This window comes from Amphiura filiformis, unplaced genomic scaffold (genome assembly GCF_039555335.1).
Source record: "Amphiura filiformis unplaced genomic scaffold, Afil_fr2py scaffold_98, whole genome shotgun sequence".
NCBI lineage: Eukaryota > Metazoa > Echinodermata > Ophiuroidea > Amphilepidida > Amphiuridae > Amphiura > Amphiura filiformis.
Window position 1 is genome coordinate 229,734 of NW_027305562.1, and position 20,858 is coordinate 250,591.

At 36.7% G+C, this 20,858-nt stretch overlaps 1 protein-coding gene across 1 annotated transcript in view; it reads left to right on the forward strand.

The window, feature by feature from the left end:
* Positions 1 to 3,388: 3,388 nt before the first annotated feature.
* The window catches only part of LOC140144917 (ovochymase-like), a 33,981-nt gene continuing 16,511 nt past the window's right edge, over positions 3,389 to 20,858 (forward strand). The window contains exons 1-13 of the mRNA XM_072166713.1: positions 3,389 to 3,776; positions 5,235 to 5,433; positions 6,824 to 6,859; positions 7,468 to 7,860; positions 8,570 to 8,780; positions 11,131 to 11,408; positions 12,453 to 12,616; positions 13,403 to 13,565; positions 14,000 to 14,506; positions 14,670 to 15,071; positions 18,267 to 18,458; positions 18,659 to 18,730; positions 18,959 to 19,160. Coding sequence (XP_072022814.1) covers positions 3,708 to 3,776; positions 5,235 to 5,433; positions 6,824 to 6,859; positions 7,468 to 7,860; positions 8,570 to 8,780; positions 11,131 to 11,408; positions 12,453 to 12,616; positions 13,403 to 13,565; positions 14,000 to 14,506; positions 14,670 to 15,071; positions 18,267 to 18,458; positions 18,659 to 18,730; positions 18,959 to 19,160 — 2,888 coding nt within the window. The 5' untranslated portion in view covers positions 3,389 to 3,707. The remainder of the gene's footprint in view (positions 3,777 to 5,234; positions 5,434 to 6,823; positions 6,860 to 7,467; positions 7,861 to 8,569; positions 8,781 to 11,130; positions 11,409 to 12,452; positions 12,617 to 13,402; positions 13,566 to 13,999; positions 14,507 to 14,669; positions 15,072 to 18,266; positions 18,459 to 18,658; positions 18,731 to 18,958; positions 19,161 to 20,858) is intronic.

The window sequence follows — 20,858 nt, forward strand, 5'->3', positions numbered from 1 at the left end:
TAGTTTTGTGGGGTTCATTATCGAACCCCAACGGTTTTAGCTTGTATTTATATTATTTATTAACATAGGCCTATTTGTTTGTGATATTTCAAGCGTTTTAAAATTTCAAAATAATCCCATTCAATTTGACGATGAAAATTTACTGAATTTAGAGAATGCAATATATGCGACCACCGCCTGGCTCTGCGTAGATGAACTTGCAAATCAAGTTTTTGAAGCGGCTGTACAAGAACTTATTCACCAGGAATGTACATCAATGATAATTCAGATTCCCCTCCCCCCAAAAAAATCGGATTAGCTCCTTAAAACTCGCACATCCCCATGGTAAATACGTATTGAAATGTCCCTAGAACGTGCATGAACTATCTACGTGATTTATAAAGTTCACATCGTGGATCAATACATTTGTTTTTACAAGAATAGCCTAAGGCTAAAAAATGTTTGCACGTCTCTCGGTCACCAGTTGCCGATGCGTGGTGTTTCACTTATGTTACATTATATATTACTTTAAATCTTTTAATATTAGTATTTTGTTGGTATATTTGTTGTTGTTTTGTTCCTATGTTGAAAATCCTGAGGATGGAATTGGAAACAGCTCCGTGAAAAATGTTTTGCATTTGAAAATAGCCTCATTTCGTTGTGATGTTATATTAGAATCTATATATTAATACGCTAGGCCTATGTTAGTTTATGTTTGTGAATCTGTCCGCCCTTATTTTCGGAACTGACAGATCGAATGGCCCTCAAATTTGGTGGGTAGGTGCGACTTGTATTGTATAGTATGAGGTTTAAAGACGTATGTGCTTTAATCACCCCCAATCGGGCCCAGTGGTTTGTATTTGTTATTAACTGTATTTTGCTCGTCCTGCGAAGCATTTTATTTCTTGAGTAGGAGCCTACTGCCGTACGAAATTTTCTCCCGGCATTTTCTACTCCTGAATGAATAGGGAAAATTAAGTGTCACTACTGGCCCTCATCAAATATACAGGAATGAAAAAAAATGGCATTTGGTCCTTTTTTATTATAACTAACAGCATCAAGTTCCAGAATTTAGGGTATGTAAACAAGAAGTGTTTGAACAGTCGTCTTAGGGCATTTAAATAAATGCACTTAATGTAATGCCCACGTGACCACATGGGCGCAGACATTACAGCGTCTAGACAGGATGTCTGGAAAAGTGACCTTTGGCACATCGGGGGTCTTCCTGTGTATTTCAATTGGAAACGCGGGATGCATGTCCAAATTTTCTAGCAAATTTGTCATTTTTTGCAACTTTGTAGTATTATTGTAAGAGTTTCCGTCGATAACTTTTTTTCCGTCGACCAAAACTTTCAAAATTTAGTTCTTGAAAACATACTAAAAAAACAGAATCTCCCAATTTTAAATTTAGTTGCACATAAAATTTTCAGCAATTTTGATGATATTTGTCTGACAAATTCCTATCTCTTAGCATTGTAGCACATCTACTGATCACTTGGTGGTCTTGGTATGGCGGCGCCCATGGGTCACGTGGGCATTAAATTTATTGACGTTATTTTCGATCATTTGTGCGCTAAAAGAGAGGTCAGATAATTTCTCAACGTGACGGGGTAGACCCGCGATCACTGTCGTTAAATTATACTTGTTTGCTCTTGCAGGCCTTCATATTTTTCCAACCATTGATTTTATCCTACCTATATATTTTCGTTAGCGAATAGAGGCAGTGAGACTGTGCTCTTTGGATAAGAATTTTAATCTGGAAATGTATTTTTGATAGTGCTTGTTAGTGCACGCATGTCCCAAGTACTTGAAACGTTAAGAATATAGGTATTATTTACAGTCAATTTGTACTTGTTTATTTTGTGTGTGAAATAGGGTAAAATTGATCAAATATTTTTGAAATTGCATGATTGAGGGGGTAATTTTTGATTAAATTTCAGAACGATCATGCCTTACGTCTTTGAATATTAAGTAATGACATCAAGAAGTGCCCCGGGAGGGTACCTTATACAGGCTAAATGAACACAATACCACGCGAGTAGACTAAAGTACATTTGACAAAAAAATAGCGCCGTGTTGTTGCACCTGACTCTGTTGAAAGTCATCCGTCTAACTTGTGCCAAAGAGTTTTGGCCCTTAATCCTTACAGTACGTGACAGACCGAAAGTACTGTCAAAATACCCAAAATTCAGATTCCTTTAACATGTTATGCTCCGGGATCTTTACGGAACAAATGGCATGAATATCCTACACCACTATATAGAGGTTAACTTAACAAATACTCCAGGAGCACGGGTAATATGGATAGCTCACATCCCCAGTATCGCATGGTAGACCTACCTTACGCTGTAGATTGTTCATAATACCGTTATCATTTTGTGAACAAATTAATCGTCTACATATATTAGAATAAAAAAGAATGGACGAACGAACGAACGATCATCATCAGTCGGCTGCAGAGCATATAAAGGACATATTCTTTCACAGGCTCGTCGTCTTCAAGACGCAGTATATGGCCAAGAAATTTGAGTTGATGAATCTTGACTCTGGCAACCAGTGTAGTGGTGTTGTGTTGGGATCAGTGAAGCAACTTGGCAGATTGTATATGGTTTCGTTTGGAATCCGATCCACACGCTTGATGTTTAACGAACGAAAAGAAAGAAAGAAAGAAAGAAAGAAAGAAAGAAAGAAAGAAAAGAAAGAAAAGAAAGAAAAGAAAGAAAGAAAGAAAGAAAGAAAGAAAGCAAGAAAGAAAGCAAGAAAGAAAGAAAGAAAGAAAGAAAGAAAGAAAGAAAGAAAGAAAGAAAGAAAGAAAGAAAGAAAGAAAGAAAGAAAGAAAGAAAGAAAGAAAGAAAGAAAGAAAGAAAGAAAGAAAGAAAGAAAGAAAGAAAGAAAGAAAGAAAGAAAGAAAGAAAGAAAGAAAGAAAGAAAGAAAGAAAGAAAGAAAGAAAGAAAGAAAGAAAGAAAGAAAGAAAGAAAGAAAGAAAGAAAGAAAGAAAGAAAGAAAGAAAGAAAGAAAGAAAAAGAAAGAAAGAAAGAAAGAAAGAAAGAAAGAAAGAAAGAAAGAAAGAAAGAAAGAAAGAAAGAAAGAAAGAAAGAAAGAAAGAAAGAAAGAAAGAAAGAAAAAAGAAAGAAAGAAAGAAAAACGAAAAGAAAGAAATGAAAAAGGGAAAGAAAGACTTTATATCAGCAACACAATATTATTGACCGTTATATTCATTATAAAACCTAGTTTTGCCGTCGGCATATTTGCATCAAAACTAACACGAACAATTAATAATATCCTCTTTCCTCCACAATTTTAGTTTCTATTAAAAATTCCAGTATTAAATCTTTTATACAAAATAGAAATTCTTGGCAAGTTTACCTGAAGGTGAAAAGAGATCAAGTAGATCCTTTTCAGGACTGATATTGTGCTATACGGATTAACTGGGATATCGTACGACCCAAAAGGTGCGTGTCAATAACCTCGCGCCAGATATAACTACTTTCAAAGGTGGTTGGCAGAGGAAAAATAATATACTCAGGAACATTCGAACATAAACGTTTAGAACATATAGTCGGAGCCTCAACTCTTGGCTTGCTATGTTGTGAATAGATTAAGCTGAAGAATTCCGATTTGTTATTCTAGAAGTGATCGTCATTGAGACTGCAATTGAAATGTTATATGGCAGATAAATAATTATATAGTCGATTTTGGATACAGGGTTTTGAATTTTTAGATAAGAATGGATAAACAGGCGTTAAAAAGTGATGTTGAAAATGAAGGAAATTTCAATAGCCAGACGAACCAAAAGGTAAGTCACTTTTGAATATTTTGTGTTGCCAGGTACTGGGTAGATACTCGTAGTCTTAGTTGACAGTTTAAACCATTGCTTACTACATAAGTGAGTCCAGTTGATTAGTTTTATATATATGATCCCAATTTAACGTTTTCGTTCAAAAGCACGGATTTGATATAAAAAGCCTTTGCATGGAAACGACAATATTGGGCTCACTGCAGGTCTTACCAAAATGACAATGATTATGCACATAGTGGCCTTTTATACGCTGCCGAAATATTTCTGTCTTGCAACCAAATCATATATCTGGGGAGGTAAAATTAAATTTCTTTTAAAGCCACTTTTTAGTCAAACCCGGCTGACTGGCATGCACAAGAAATCGGGGTCAAATCACGTTGCGAAAGTGATCCGATTATGGCTAAAATACAGATAACCATGCGATATACACTCAGAACGCTACTCACAATCCTCCATTGGTATACATAGTCCGATGATAGTCGTGCTAAACGATCGATACACGTTGAAATCAGCACAATTCGGAGATACACCTTTTTGCTTTGAAATTAATTTTGGTCAATTAAAAAACAATATTTTTTTTCAGTATTATCGGATAAAAACATGGTGCCTGGATATAAATCCTGGTGTTAAAATTAGGCATGAAATTGTCTTTGTCGACCAGGATAGGCGAAACCGTCAATAGTGAGTAAAAATATTTGCTTTTGTTTTAATGAAATTTTTCTTAATGAAAGTTATTGCTTTTTATTTGACCCAGAAAATGAATGATGAAGTGGAAACGTGTGACTAAAAATCTGCTAATTTAAACACCGAATTCGATCGTTTCTAGTGCCTAATTAAGTGACTGATTCAATTGATTGGGTCAATTGCCAACGACTGACTAGCGTTCTGAGTGTATAGGGACTGATAATTACAATGACGGTACGATTTTTGTGATAAACTCAATAAATTAAGATTATAGTAATGAGGCTCGCATGAATTGGTTTATAAATGTACTTTACTTGGGGAGCTGCTGGTTGCGATGGTTTAATGTGGGTAGACTAGGAGACTGTGTCTATTGAGTTGCATCCCTGAATGTTGGGACGGGTTAACTAATGTTTTAACCGCCTTGGTCCTTGAAACTCTCCCTCTCTAGAAGCAGCAACTGTCATGACAGAGAAATCACTTTAATCTTTTCCAGTAGAAAAAACGGGTAAAAAAGCTTTTCAGATTAGAAATTGGAGAAGGAAGTTGAAAGTGATTTTCTGTGTGTTCCCTTACCCGTAATACCATATAGACCCTTTGTCCAGAGTCCACAGGCCAAGTATTACATTTCTGGATCATCTTGAAGTTTGCAATTTTAACCGATATGTCAGAGTTCAACTTTACCAAACTGTCCTACAAGTTTATCACTTATAATATTATTAGTAATGGCCTATGTTTTTCATTTCTCTGGTATATGTTTCTAACACTGTACAGAAAGAATACATGCATACAAATCCAACTTACGAAGGATACATTGATGACGATCTAGATACCAAAGATTTTATTGATAATAAGCCGTCCAATAAACAGAAGCCATTATATAAGCAGCCATGTTTTTACTTTGTGATTCTGATGGTTGTACTATTTGCTGTGGGGTTTGGTGTTGCAGGATTCATTGCCGGGTACATCACAAGTAAGTTGGTTTGTTGCTTGTTTGTTTGCCGTGGTTTAGTGCTTTATGTTATGCGTAAAGCAATAGAAGAGTATTGGTATATACATGTAGAGACCACGGTGTCAGCTTAATTATAATCATAAATTGACATTGATTAATTTGACTCATTCTGGAAGATAATACATAAACTCTTCAAAAAAAGTTTGGAAACTTTCAAAAACGGCTGTATACCAGAAATTTGACCAAATTGACCATTGTCTGCGCTCATCTTATTGCTTTGAATGAATGGTTTAATGCATGAATGAACTGATGAAAAGTTGTTTGCAGTTGTTTGCAGTCGATCATATTGAATGTTAGGATGGGATTAACAGTTTTACATGTGGATTCAAATGGATCATCGCAAGTCAATCTCTCTCGATGGTCACTTCTTCATAGTGGTAATTTGCGAGAAAGTTCTAATCAACCATTGTTCGATTATCAGATCTGGATAAGGTTCGGGCTATTGGTCAGCTTTAGGCTGGCATACCTCAGAATCAAGTTTTGGAGTTTCCCGCAGTATGATCTCCAAGCTGAAAGCCAAGTTTCGTCAAACTAGAGATGTCAAAGACAGACCCAGAAGTGGCCGCCCATGAAAAAACGAAACCGTTTTTAATGAAACATTGTGATATTCCTTACTCTTGTTTACTGAAGCAAATGGCGCAGACAACGGCAAATTTGGCACATTTTGTTTGAGACCTCCTTATCTTTCAAAGGCAGTTAGGCAACCATGGAATAAGTTATGGTCACAAATTTGGTGTCATTTTGACAGGAAAGAACAATGTTTGTATTGATATAAAACAATATGGAAATAGATTTCAAATATTTCTGATATAAAGCCGTTTTGGAAAGTTTCCAAACTTTTTTTGAGGAGTTAATATACGAGTACATACAAGTGAGTATGGCAAGACCAAAATATGTGTACTTCAGGGTGAATGAAGACGAGCCTTCCGTCAAAATGTCATCCTCCAGTTAGTTGACGAAATGTATGCTAATTAATAAGGCTTTAGATAAATAAAAACTTTAAAACCATGGAGTGAGAATTAGGGGCAAAACATTGAAACATTTTGAGAACGAGTCAAAATAGACCAAAAAAAAAAAAAAAAAAGAAAGACGCAAATTGGTTTCCGTAGTTTGTCATTCCGTTATTGTTTCAAGTGTTCAGTAAAATATGTCATAAGTGATAAATAATATGTTTTGTACATCATTTTCCCTATTGCCGGCCATGGTTAAGATCCGATGTCGGTCAACATTTCTCCAAAATAAATTTGACCAATTTATGTTTTATGCCCGCTTGCAAGAAACATTTTTGGTAAATTATCTGAATTTAAATTAACATGATACAACATCTAAATATCTAATTTTGAAATTTCAGAGGCAAAGGCTCTCTATAAGATGGATGCCAATAAAGGTAAATATTTTTGTTTTTGTATATCAACCCTAACTTCCGCCGAGGGAAAGGAAACAAGGAATGAATAAAGAGAGAAGATGAACAAAGAAGTGGTTTATTTCCCTCGGGATTCGAATCCCAGACCTTCGACAAGGGCTTTATCGGTAACACGGGTGTTTCGCTGGCCCGGCCGTGAGTGTATCACTTGTGATTGCGTCATGGCATCGACAAAGATGTATGCATATTAAAGTAGTGACTTTGTGCTGTAGGATTTTGCTGGATCAGTGAGGGTTAGGGTTAAAGGTGGGTGGTCCGATTGTAACATTATGATGTTTTTGATGATATCACCCAAACAGCCTTATTCCGTTATTCCGCGCTTTCAGTTAAGAAAAAACGGTGGAGAATACATGACTTCCATGGTGGTAGACTACCAAATTACAATGTTTGTGGGCATAGGCCTACCACCCAAACGAAACGCACGTTTAATGCATTATACCACCAAGAATACACAATGGTTAATGCAAAGAAACTTACGTTACATGATTGTAAGGTGATAACATTATTAGTAAATAGTAATATAAAGCACAACTATATAATTTTCTCGCTTATATTCATATTTTTTCAAATAGATTCAAACATCGGATGTGACAATCAGAATATTCATTTAGAACTTCGGAAACCTTACATACTTAGTGCGTTGTTCAATCTATCTAATGTTGTCGAAGAAACTTACCATTGTACGTGGAAAGTACGCGCCCCACAAGGCACAAATATCACGGTAAAAATCATCTACTTGACTGACGTTTTTAAACTACCATACTTGGAATATATATTGTCATTTGGTTCTGGATCAGATCCAAGGAATCTTACTACTGTGATCAAGAGAATCACTGGAGATAACCAAATACTACCAAGAATACACACTGGTTATAGCGAGTTGTGGTTCAGATATAGTGGACGTATTAATTTGAATTTGGATTCACGTGTGTTTGAAATAGAGTTATATGCGTCAGATATTCCGGGTACGTTAACATTTTTTCTACCATTATGAGTTTCACAAGTAAAAAAGTACAATAGTAACAAAAGTTAATAAGTAAAACAGATTCTTGTACATTGAAGACATGTAGTAAGGAAGTATTTAATGTATGCAATTTGATATCTGCATCAGTAAGAAAAGTAGTAAGCGGGGAGATACTAAGCGTCGAGCACCAAATCAGCGTGACTTATCGCTATCTCGCTAGCTACTCCAGAACTTCTGAAGTTATATCAAATGTACATTTCAAAACGCAAATTAAGGTAACTCGACTTATAGACGAATCCAATTTCACGTATTCCTACACCTCAGTGGCAGCCATGGCTGGGTCCCCGCTGAGTACATCTCACCTGAAATGTGAAATGATGTGTCCTTGGCGGGAATTTTAAACTGCATTCCATCACCTGTGTTACACGTAGACAAAAGAATGATGAAAGTTCACAACACAATACAATATAACATCGATTTTTTAAGCGGCTTTAATCCACCCAATTGGGCAGTCACAACACCAGCTTCGTGTGCCGGGGACCCAGTTATGGCCGACCATTGGCTCGTTGGATTCGTCTATAGTATAGATATTGAATGATAATCAACCAATAATGTCTAGAATTAACTCCATTGAAATTCTGAAAAAGCGTTGCGCTTATGAGGTCAAATTGGGTCATTTACTATCTGAACTCTTTCCATTTATACTCCAGATATAATAAATTACAATATGTGTGGTACAACACCAGCTTTGTCCAATTACAAGCCTCGTATCATTGCTGGTGATGATGCTTCGGATGGTGCCTGGCCTTGGATAGGATCATTACGATACACGGTACCACCACATATGCAAGAACATATGTGTGGTGCTAGTCTCGTCACGTCAACTTTAGCCATCACTGCCGCTCATTGTGTTGATGGCCTGTAAGTATTATACACAAAAAGCTACTTTTCGAAATTAAAGACTAACTACCAAATAAACGTTGACAACGTGACACTCAGAACGCTGGTCAGCAGCCTCTATTGTTATGCATAGTCGTGCTAAAAGTCGCTCGATACATGCTGAAAACAACACAATTCTGAGATACACCTCTTTGCTTTTTTAATTTTCACGGTCAAATAAATTTTTTTTTTTTTTTTTTCGGTAACGTTACATAAAAAACAGAGGACTTGAAAAAACCCGGTGTTAAAATTAGACATGAAATTGTGTCTTTTTTTGAGCTTTTTTTGGTGTTAATTCTTTAATGTTTCAAATTGATATGGTTTGCTAAAGAAAGACTTTTCCTAACTATATAAGGCACATTATAAGGAGTCTACATATTATAGTTTTGTCAGAAGTTTCGCTTTGATTTCACCCTTCTTCACTTCAGACTGCTGAAATATCCACTCAGTACTTCGAAAGCAACCAGCAGAAACAATCGATATTGTTGTTGTGGCTTGCAAAATTATTCATCCATGGGTATTCTATGGGTTCATTTTGAAAACATTTCAATCTGAAGTGATAATAGGGCGGAAGTCACTGGCATAGATATTCGTCTTTGCTCAAACACAGCTGTGCCATCTAGTGTTATTTTCTTTTGATTGGTAAATTTATATGACGAAGACACCTTCATATCAATTTGTAAGCGCTCTTTACCAAAGTCATAGTTCATTAAATTTACAACCGTATGACAAAACAGGCGAAAATGGTAACAATTTTTCAATTTAAAGAGAATTGGCCATTGCTCATTCTAGTATATGGACAATAATTAAGTGTAGGAGCACTTGAGGTTTTGACTTTTAAAACCTACATTTTGGTCAAAAAAATGTGTTTTCAACAGATTTTCTACATTCGCCTTGCTATAACATTGAATTGCGTTGAATTGAATCTGTTGACCTAGTGACGAAAAGTGTCTTTAGGGGGAAGTGTTAGCTTTCGTTTGATATAAAAAATTCTGATTGCATGAAGGGAACACTTGTGGTTTCGACAAAACCCAATCAAAGAAGCCCATTTTCAGCTAGAAGCTCCACAGCGCTTACATTGCTATGCACTCAACCGTGTAGTGTAATCAAAGACTGTGCGAGACAATTCACTGCTTGCTTGAGAGCTATTGGACGAAAATGTGTGCTCAGGTGTATCGAGGTGGAAACTGTGCGCATGATGGTTTATAAGAGAATCGTTTTTGTATAGAAACCTTTCCTTATGTATCGACTTTCGGACGTATTAAATGTTGAAGTAAATTTAGTTCCAATTGAAATTCTGTGAATAGTAACAGAGGGCCTGTGAACATTGAAAAATGTGATTGGGTATATTTGAAAGTTAAAATGAAAAAGTAGTGTGAAAGTGATTCGCAGCTAGGGCTGTTGCAGTCTTTAAAAGTTCTGGATTGTTATTTTCCAATAATTTTGGCTAAGAAATACCGGATAAAGTGAAGTAAGAATGTATGTTTATTATCATAGAATAATTGACTGTATAGGATTGTGTCACTTTTGGAATTATACTTTTGGAAAAAATATTTATAAAGCTGAGAAAGTAAATAACAATTAGCATGGTTTTAGATATATTTTGTACCCAGCGAAAAATATCATGGCACAATAGAACTACAGTGTTTTAATGATTCATGTAAACTTTGTCTCGTTTTTGGTCGATTAATGTTAAAACTTGCTGGTCACAGCTACCGCGTGACTCTAATTCAAATTTGAGATCTTATCTCAACAAAATTTTGGTCTATTTGAACCATGTATGTTAATGATTTTATAGTATTTACATTAAAGCCATATTATAACATTTCTGTAAAAATAGATTAGTATTTATTTTCCATAAAATGTTAGCTTTTACTGTCAGTTATGTCCCCCTTTTAATTTTGAGTCGAACAAGTTAGGTAAAGCATAGCAAATTGGAATTTACTAGTAGCGCCCATGCATGTTACTCCCGCGGTTGTAATACGGTACGATCCTCGGAGTGTGTGTGTATGTGTATACCGCATGCCGTGTACGTACTGTGCATACGTGTTCGACTAATATTTCCATCGTAATAATAAAACGCCGGTTCCATCGTTTTTATTCAAAATCTCGGAGTTTGACAAAACTACAGCACCTAAAGTCTTGATTTTTGCAGAGTATCTTAATTGACTAAAGTACAATACAATCGTGTAAAAACCAGAATTTAAATTTTTTGAGGGCGTTCTCCTACGAGTGTAATGCACAATTTTTGCGACACTGGTTTGATATTTGTTTCCAAATTCGCCAAGACTAATAATATCTACCTGAAGAATTTCCAAATTTTTCACAACAGTGATATATCCCTGAAAGGTATTATATTTGGATCCAACAAACTTGACGCTAATTCTTCTACAACAGTAGCAGTGCAAGTAGATAAAGCCTTCATACATCCAGACTACAGCAGACAAACATACATCAACGACATTGCAGTCCTACAATTATCTCAAGCTGTCGCATGGACGGATTATGTCAGACCTGTGTGCTTACAAGTCGCAGACAATGAAGTTGAAGCTTACTCAACGTGTTATGTTGCGGGATGGGGACAAATGTACCCTCCTGATAGGAAAATGTGTGAGTGCAAATTCATTTTTATTTCATATTAATGCTAACATTGTTATTAAAATGAATGCGTCAAAATCTGTGAACCTTTATACTAAGGATGAATCATAACGCTGGCCTTGAAAAATTTCATTATTGTTTACACGTCTGAGATTCATATGGTGTGTTACTACACCCCTCGATCAATTTGTGTCTATTTTTGCATTTTTCTCAACAACTAATAACACAGTGGTAACAAAAGTTATGCATATTATAGGGGCATGGAATCCAATTACTACATAGGAATGTCAGTGACCCAATACAAGCGGTTCATTATTTATGATAAGAAATAAGGTACCGCTAGAATGTACCTCATTTCCAATCATAAATACTAAACTGCTTGTCTTGGGTCACTGACATTCCAGTGTAGTAATTGAATTCCTTGCCCCTATAATATACATAACTTTTGTTACCAGTGTGATATTATTTTGGAGAAAAATGCAAAAATAGTCGCAAATTTACCACAGGGGTGTAGTACCCCCTTAATTAGAGTATTTTAACCCAAAATTAAAGTAGCCAGAGAACAATCTAAATATAAAAAGCGAAACACACGGACAAACGTGAAGACAATAATCAAATTAAATTACCTTATTTTGATATAACTAATCGTTTTCATATCATCACACGTGGCGTTAATTATTGCGTTTTTGATTATGTTCTAAAACAGGTACCACAACAACTTCACTTGCAAAACTCAAATATGAATTGTTAAATTTCAATAACATGGGGTGCTTAATTAAGATATTTTTGTTATTCAAAAGAACACTGAAATTACTTTCACAGTGTTGTTCTATTAAAATTGTGTTCGGGTGTTTTATTCAGATGATTTTGTCTTGAAAACTAAAAGAGGTACATTTTATAAACGTTCACATACAATAGACAACATAACAGTCTTGGTTAGATACTGATTATTTTGATGCGCCCTCTATATCCTTTATCAAGTTACATCTGGAAGAATTAATCCCTGCAAAAATTTCACGGTTAAAGCAAAGACATTTTCCTTTAAAAATCTTCTAGTTATTGTTTCGAATACCACACATCCAAACGACCTACAAGAGGCTGCGATGAATCTGGTAAATGCAGATGAATGCCATGGTTTGATGAATGGAATAGGAAGTATCCAGGTGACTGATGCCGATATATGCACACAGTCACCGAATGGACTACCCAGTGCATGTTATGTAAGTTAACTTGTATTATTTAAGCTTCTTTTTGTATTCTTTTGTGTTCTATTTTCTTTTTTACTTTTTCTATTTGTTCCATTTTCTTGTTTTTCATTTTATTATATTTGGTAAAGATTCTATAACTTGATAGTTTCAATTTACGCACTGATATGACTCATTTTTTCTTAAGGGATCTGGAAAGAGCGTTTTGAACGTTTCGGCAGTATTTTTGTGGGACATGAGAGCACATCAGACATATCGAATTGCATTCTGAATACGAAGAATGTCTTTCTGATATCAAGCAATTGTCATTTTTTGAAATTCACGATATAATACAAATTTTATGACAAATTATTAAATTTGGATATTTTTCACATTTTTGATATATAACAGTCCTCGAAGTAAATTTTATAAATCTAATGATATATTCTTAAAGTGTATGTAGCTGGGAGGAAAATCCATATCTTCAATATGAAAGGTCAACATTTTCAATTGATCGTCGGCTTTTCATCCCACCTACATACACTTTAATATAATATAAATCATCAGATTTATAAAGTTTACTTCGAGTACTGTTAAATATCAAAAATATCAATTTTAATCATTTGCCATAAAATGTGTATTACATTGCGAATTTCAAAAATCAAAATTATTTGATATCAGAAGGACATTCTTCGTATTCAGAATGCAATTCGATATGTCCGATGTGCTCTAATGTCCCACAATAAATACTGTCCAAACGTTCATACCCCACCCCTTAATAATATGTATTAATTGTGTCACACATTTATCTCTCAATGTTAGGGTGATAGTGGTGGTCCACTCATGTGTTTAGATGACGTGACTAAAATTTGGCGGCAAGTAGGAATAGTAAGCCGCGGAGTTGTGTGCAATACCACATCGTATCCAAATATTTTTGTGAGAACTTCCAGCCATATTGATTTCGTTAAGTCTTTCACTCAAGATGGTAAGCACATAATATTTAATATGTTTAAATTTCTATACGGTTTCAAACGACTTCATTGTGTTTTGCTCTATTTTATCTCTTTTGTTTCTTTCATTCTTTCTTTCCTTAGTTAGGTATAGTTATTAACTACCGTAAAAATTTGATAACAAGCATATCAGACTATTAACGAGTTAATCAGACTACAGTGAATTTTTTAGGGTAGTTGGGTAAGCCCTTTTCATTTTCTTTTCTTTAAATGTATAAATATCTGTGGTATAGATAATATTAGTAAAAGAAACACGATGACAAAATATAACAAACTACTCTAAATTTTCAGGCACATATGCTTATTATCGAAGTTTTACGATAGTTAATTACGTAGTTAGTTACTTATTACTTATTAAACTTACTTATTATTAATGTCCTATTATTTATTAATTATTTGTTTATTGCAGCGTCACTACCTATAGTGAAGTGTAAAACCGTCCCAGTCCCGTGCTCACAATTTCTACCGTACAAACAGACCACTGAAGGCATCAGCAATAGCGTGCTTCAGTATATTGCCATAACATACAACAATTTACTCAATTCGACATTTTGGTTAGACGAAATGTACTTGAAGTTGATCAATTCGTCTTCCCTATCACCATCGGATCTGGATCTTAATCAGACAACTGTAAATATGCTAAAGGAAACCTACGAATTTATTAAAGCTTCAACATTTGTAGACGACTACATGACGACCTTATGCGCAAGTTACTTTCATAGCTGCTCTGTAGATGGACCAGTATTGGGACCTTGTAGAACAATTTGTGAAGATACATGGAAGCTTGCAGTGAATTACTTTTCTAATATAACAGAATTGTTTGAACTGGATCTTGATGACGATGATTTTGTAAGACTAAGCTGCGGTTCTTCAGTCCCATATTCCAATAACAGCAAAGATCAGCTCTGTGTCCAAGGTAAGATCGCCAAAGAATAATATTTTTGTAAACTTCAAATGAATGTGTCTGGTAGGAGAAATATAATGGCATCGCTATTGTTTCAATCATATAATGGGCTGAAGCATTAATGTAATAAAATGTCCACACACGTCCACATTTAATATATCGTTATATTTTACAGGTGTAGACATACCAAACGCCATTTGTGGAGAACAGGATATTTCTCTCTTCGCAAACAAAGCACACTTCCTCATTGCGATGGCTCCCAATTTTCGATCATTGAACTTTTATCAGAAATGTTCATGGATAGTCACGGCTTCACCTCTGGAAAATGTTATTATCAAAATAATCTATTTGAGCACGTCATTTAAAAGGAATACGCAGTATGAGCAAGTGATTGCGATTGGCTATGGAAAGGATTCCAGGAGATTAGACACACTGATTATGAGAGTCACTAAATACATATCTCCGTTACCCCCAGCGTTGTTTATAGATTATAGCGAGGTTTGGATTCGTTACAACAACTTCTTTGGTGTAGATTCGCATATCTTTACCATTCAATTCATATCAACTCCTTTACACGGTAAGTGACAGCATTTTGAACTCCATGTAAGATAAGTACTCTCTAAGTGTAAAAAGAGTAAAAACCTCACTCCTCAAAAGAGTGATTCATTCAAAAAAAGGGTGAAACCACTCTAAAAGAGTGAATTTCAACTAATTCAAGGAGTTAAATTAAGGACAATACGTTTTTAAAGTTGTCCTTCATTGACCTCTTATAATTCACTCTTTTACAGTGGTTTTTACTCTTTTTTGAGTGATTATAAAGTTAAAAAACACATTTCACTCTTTTTTGAGTGGTCTTGTAAGTGAATCACTCTTTTGGGGAGTGCGTTTTTTACTCTTTAGAGCGTGCGCGTATTTGGGGGGGGGGCATTGGGGCGCCAGCCCCCCGGGGTCAAAGTAGGGGCGGCCAAAACGAAGGGGCAGCGGAAGAAGAAGGTGCGACAAAAAGAAGGGCGGCGGAACAAGAAGGGACGGCAGAAAGAATTAGTAAAGAACAAGGGCGGGAAAAAGTATAAAAAATGGTACTATACATTGCTTTTAGGGCGCTAGCGCCTAAATTCCTTTTTTTTGCTCTTCACTTTTTCAAACCACCAAAAAAAAAATGAGTCAACCTTTTCGGGCTGTTGAGGAAGGGGCGGCAAAATGTAATTTTCTTCAGCCCCCGGGGTAGGAGCGGCCACGGTACGCCACTGTAGAGAGTACTGCGAGGAATGAAAGCAGTGAGAGTAGGTTACGCCGAACTAACCCAATGCTAATTAAAGTACAAATATTATATTTCAATTAATGGAATAAACTACCATTTGCCCTGTCCTTTCTGCATAGGCGGTCAAATCAAACACTTTCAACTGCAACCGGAGGTCCCGGATTCAACTGTATCTAAATCCCACCCACTGATTGCTCTTTCAAACTCTTAGTCTATCACGTCTTAACTGAACCCACGAAGACAAATCAGTCCCCTTTCATTTGTTATTATAAAAATAGTAAATCGGAGTTACCTGGTATTAGACCTTCAAGAATGAAAAGTTAAAATCTTGCTTCTCGGCCTTCGGCCTCGTTGTTATGCTTCACCAAGCCCCCTTCCACATAGCCGAGGTCATTCTTGAAGGACTACCTGGTATACGATAACATGTAGAACTCTGACCTGAAACCATTGTTCTTTCCTGTCAACAATGACACCTCATTTGTGACGATTACTTATTCCGCGGCTGAGTAACTTTCTTTGAAAGACAGAGAGGTCTCAATGAAAATGTGCCAAACTGACCATTGTCTGCGCTCATCTCATTGCTTTGAATGAATGAATGAACGGGTGGTTTAATGCATGAATAAAAGAATGAATGAAAAGTTGTTTGCAGTATGTCATTTTGAATGAAAAGTGCTAGAATAGGATTAACCTTAACAGGTGGATTCAAATGGATCAACGCAAGTCAATCTCTCTTGGTGGTCACTTCTCCATAGTGGTCATTTGCTAGAAAGTTCTAATCAACCATGGTTCGATGATCAAATCTGGATAAGGGTCGAGCTATTGGTTAGGTTGAGGCTGGCATACCTTAGAATTAAGTTGCAGCAACTGTTGTAGTATCCCGCATTATGATCTCCAAGTTAAAAGCCAAGTTTCGTTAGACCAGAAATGTCAAAGACAGACCCATAAGTGTCCGCCCAAGAAAAACAACGGATGTAGAAGACCGGTTCGAAACCGTTTTTAATGAAACAGTGTGATATTCCTTACTCATGTTTACTGATGCAAATGGCGCAGACAATGGCAGATTTGGCACATTTTGTTTGAAACCTCCATGTCTTTCAGTTACTCAACCATGGAATAAGTTATGGTCACAAATTTGGTGTCATTTTGACAGGAAAGAACAACGTTTGTATTGATATGAAACAATATGGTAAAAATGCTCGTGTACCGTAAAAAGACCCATACGGATCAGTATCTTAATTTCAAGTCTCAACACCCACTCCACCAGAAGCTCGGTGTAATTAGAACGCTCATGGACAGAAAGGATAATATAGTGACGGAAGAAGTAGACAAAAGGGAAGAAGAAAGAAAGATCAAGAACGCTTCAATGGAATGTGGTTACCCCAAGTGGGCGTTTGACAGAGTCAAACACCAGATGGAAGCAAAAACCAAAGAGCCAAAAAAGCCTAAGAAATCCGACGAAACACCATCAAAAGGTATGGTTGTGATCCCCTTTGTCGAAGGTCTTTCTGAACAACTCCAAAGGATTTTTCAAAAGCACAAAATTTCAACAGCCATGCGACCTACAAACACACTCAAAAGCATTCTTGTGCATCCCAAAGACAAGAAAGACATCTTAGAAACCAGTGACGCAGTTTACGAAATCCCCTGCAAAGGTTGTGATAAGTCGTATGTGGGAGAAACAGGAAGGCAATTCGGCGTCCGTCTAAAAGAACATCAAAAAGACTCTGAAACGGTCAAAGACACAAAGTTCACCAGAGCAAATAGAAAAGCGTCAACATCAGAACAACATAAGTCAGCGATCACAGATCACGTCGCCCAAGAAAATCATGTCATCAATTGGGAGGGGGCCAGCATACTAGACAAAGACTCACATGCTGTTTCAAGAAGAATCCGAGAATCAATTCAGATCCGCAAGAAGGGGCTAATGCAATCAACCGCGATGACGGCTCTTTTCTCTGAGTCACGTATATGATCCACTGCTAAAACAAACTTTGATCCCGAGGAGTGAGAGTGCATCCAAACACCGCGGGAAATGCAGTGGACCAGATCACTTGTGATCAAGCCATCAGCCTGGATGGCGAAAGCTCAAGTCAGTGAGTATATTTTATTGGATTTGTCACACAAAAATCTAAATAATATGGAAATAGATTTCAAATATTACTGATGTATAAAAGCCGTTTTGGAAAGTTTCCAAACTTTTTTGAGTTGTTTATTTCAAGCAGTCAAAGTCTCAGCATCACCTAATAATGAGGGCCGATTGTTCCATGAAATGCGACAGGCAAAACTACTACGCACTACCACGTATATTTACGGGGTCTATCGCGTAATCGCGAAGGCACGCGAATCTCTATCACGTATACGCGAAGGAACGCAACGCTGGCTTCATTGTTGGCTCATGGCACAATCGAACAATCGGCCCTCATGAATATGTGAGAATTCACAGCATACAATGCACGGGGACTTTGACTGTTGATACATGGTCTGTAGTAGTCTGTGTTCATATCATTATAGATCTGCACTCAGTTTGCGACTCTTTGACGAACTGTGCTAATGATAGTTGTGTTATATCATCATGGAGGTGTGACAATGTGGTGGATTGTCCTGGCTCACCGCCAATAGACGAGACTGGATGTACCAATGTCACAAATGTAACGGCTGATAACACATCTGCAAGTGACGCAACGAATTCATCATCAGAGGAGGGTAATACAAATGCAATGTTTTATCTTTATCAAAGAACTAAGTCAGAATAATTTGATGCATTAAAACTCCGTTTTGAATACAAATACTGTACATAGACTAGTGGTTACGGCGAAATAGTTTTGGGTACAAAATAATTGATATTTTTCAAGATAAATGAGAGAATATGTAACCAGACGATCCAAACCGTCCTTTCCTTACAGGTACAGCATTAGGTAGCTTTGGTCATAGAGCTGGGAGTGCTGGAGATACACATGCAAATCCCAACTCTCAAGGTAATGTCGTAAAAAAACCGTTTTTTTGGATTTCGGGCCACAAATTAGCATTTTTGCCCAAATTTGACCTCACAGATGAACTTACCAAGTCTTTGCCATTCTAAATATATACTTTTATATACTTTAGACCAACAATTTAGCAGTTATGAGGCCCGAAAGTTTCCATAATTCCAGGGTTCAGACCAAGCTTAAGCCAACTTGAAATCATTTCGTTTCCCTTTGTTTTAGGCACAAACTTGGAAATATGCGGCACAACACCAGCTGCCCGACCAGTACAGCGCATTATTAATGGAAATGACGTTACTGCAGGAAGGTGGCCATGGATTGGATCAATACGTAAACGTGGAAGCTTTCATGAGCATCATTGTGGTGCTGTTTTAATTGCGTCACAGTGGGCATTAACAGCCGCACATTGCCTCAAAAACCCAACGTACGATAACACTTATTCAAAACAAACCGTCTACAGGGCCGGATTTACCTTTTGGGGGGCCCTGTGCCAGGCCAAAATTTGGGGGCCCCCAAACGCATCGCGAGGAAGGCATGTGCACTAAAGTGGCCAAGTTTTTAGAATCTATCAGGACATTTGCCCGCGAAGCGCGCGAAAAAATTCAATATAAGACTATTTTAGCCCAAATTGAAGCTGAATTTTGCTATATAACAAGAAAGTGCGCGCGAAGGGCGCAAAATTTTGCAATTTTTGTACCCTATTTTGGCCCAAAACGTGGTGTTTTTCGACTAAAATGGAAGATGCACACTGCACAGGGCAATTTTGGGGGCCCCAAAAATTTGGGGGCCCTATGGTAAATCCGGCCCTGACCGTCTACCAATGATAACATTATAACCCGTTTTTGGTTGACTAGAATGTGTCCCATGAAGCACCACTTAAGCGCAGACCCATCTTATGGCTAAAAGCTAAGATCGGGATATTGATTCAAGAATCATTCTTGGAACACAATTCATATGCACACACTGTACACAAAAGTATTGCAACATCGCTGAAAAAGAGAAGAATTTGATAACTGTAAGTAGGACATGCATCCAATATAAAGTACTTAATGACAATGTTCTTCGCATGGAATAAGTAAGATCATGATTATAAATGGGATGAAATGTGTCACATGTGGTGACATCATGTACTTATTCCTGTGCTTGCAATGGCGAAATAATGAAATTCCGTTTGGACGCAAAGACTAAACTTTAGTCGACAAAATATCCCCATGTCTTTATGATTAATTGATGTGTTAGGTGAAAGAAATCACTAGTCTTAGAATACAAATGTCCTTCCAGGTCTGGGGACTCAGAAAAATGCAATGTCACGTGGCTACCCAATGAGGTTCAACAACTCTTGCCAGGCGTTATCTGTCTTTATCTGTCTTCCGTGTAACCTTCTACAACTATTCTCCTGATACCATGCAAAAAAATGAGACATTTGGCGATTATTCTAAAGGCATCTGCACATTATGTGTACTAAAGTTTCTTCATCTTTGTGTTCATGGATCTTCATTATTTCGCCATGGTAAGCACATGTATTATGTGCACATGATGTCACAACAGGTGACACCTTCCATCACATTATTAGCCTGAATGTTGCAATACTTGTGGCCAGTGTGTGTAGCTCCTTAAATTTAAACCTTTTAGTTTTGCTGTCAAGCATTTGAGTTTAAAGTAGTCATAAATAAATCTAAACACTGACAAGATATCGTTTAAGTATGAACTCCGTCTTAGAAAACCATTTTTACGTAGAGTTCCGCAAACTACTCGGCATAAGGGGACATACAGAACCAAAAAATAAAAACAATAAAATTGCAATCCGATGAGTAAATGTTGATGTGCATGCATGCATTGTTTCCGAGTTGTACAGGGTGTCCCAAAAAAGAGGCCCCTCATTGCGCCCTTTTTTTCTCCTATTTCTGAAAAGTTGATTAAATATATTTTGGTATGTAAAGAAACCTTTAATCGTTAGCTTTAATAAACCAAAACAATTATTTCAATCGGCTCACAACTTTTGAAGATATGCCCTTTTGAATAAACGTACCCGTTTTTCACTCTGTCCACGGATAGCAAACAGAGTGGATGGGATGGCTCATGCTGTGGAGTGGCCTGCACGATCACCAGACCTCACACCACT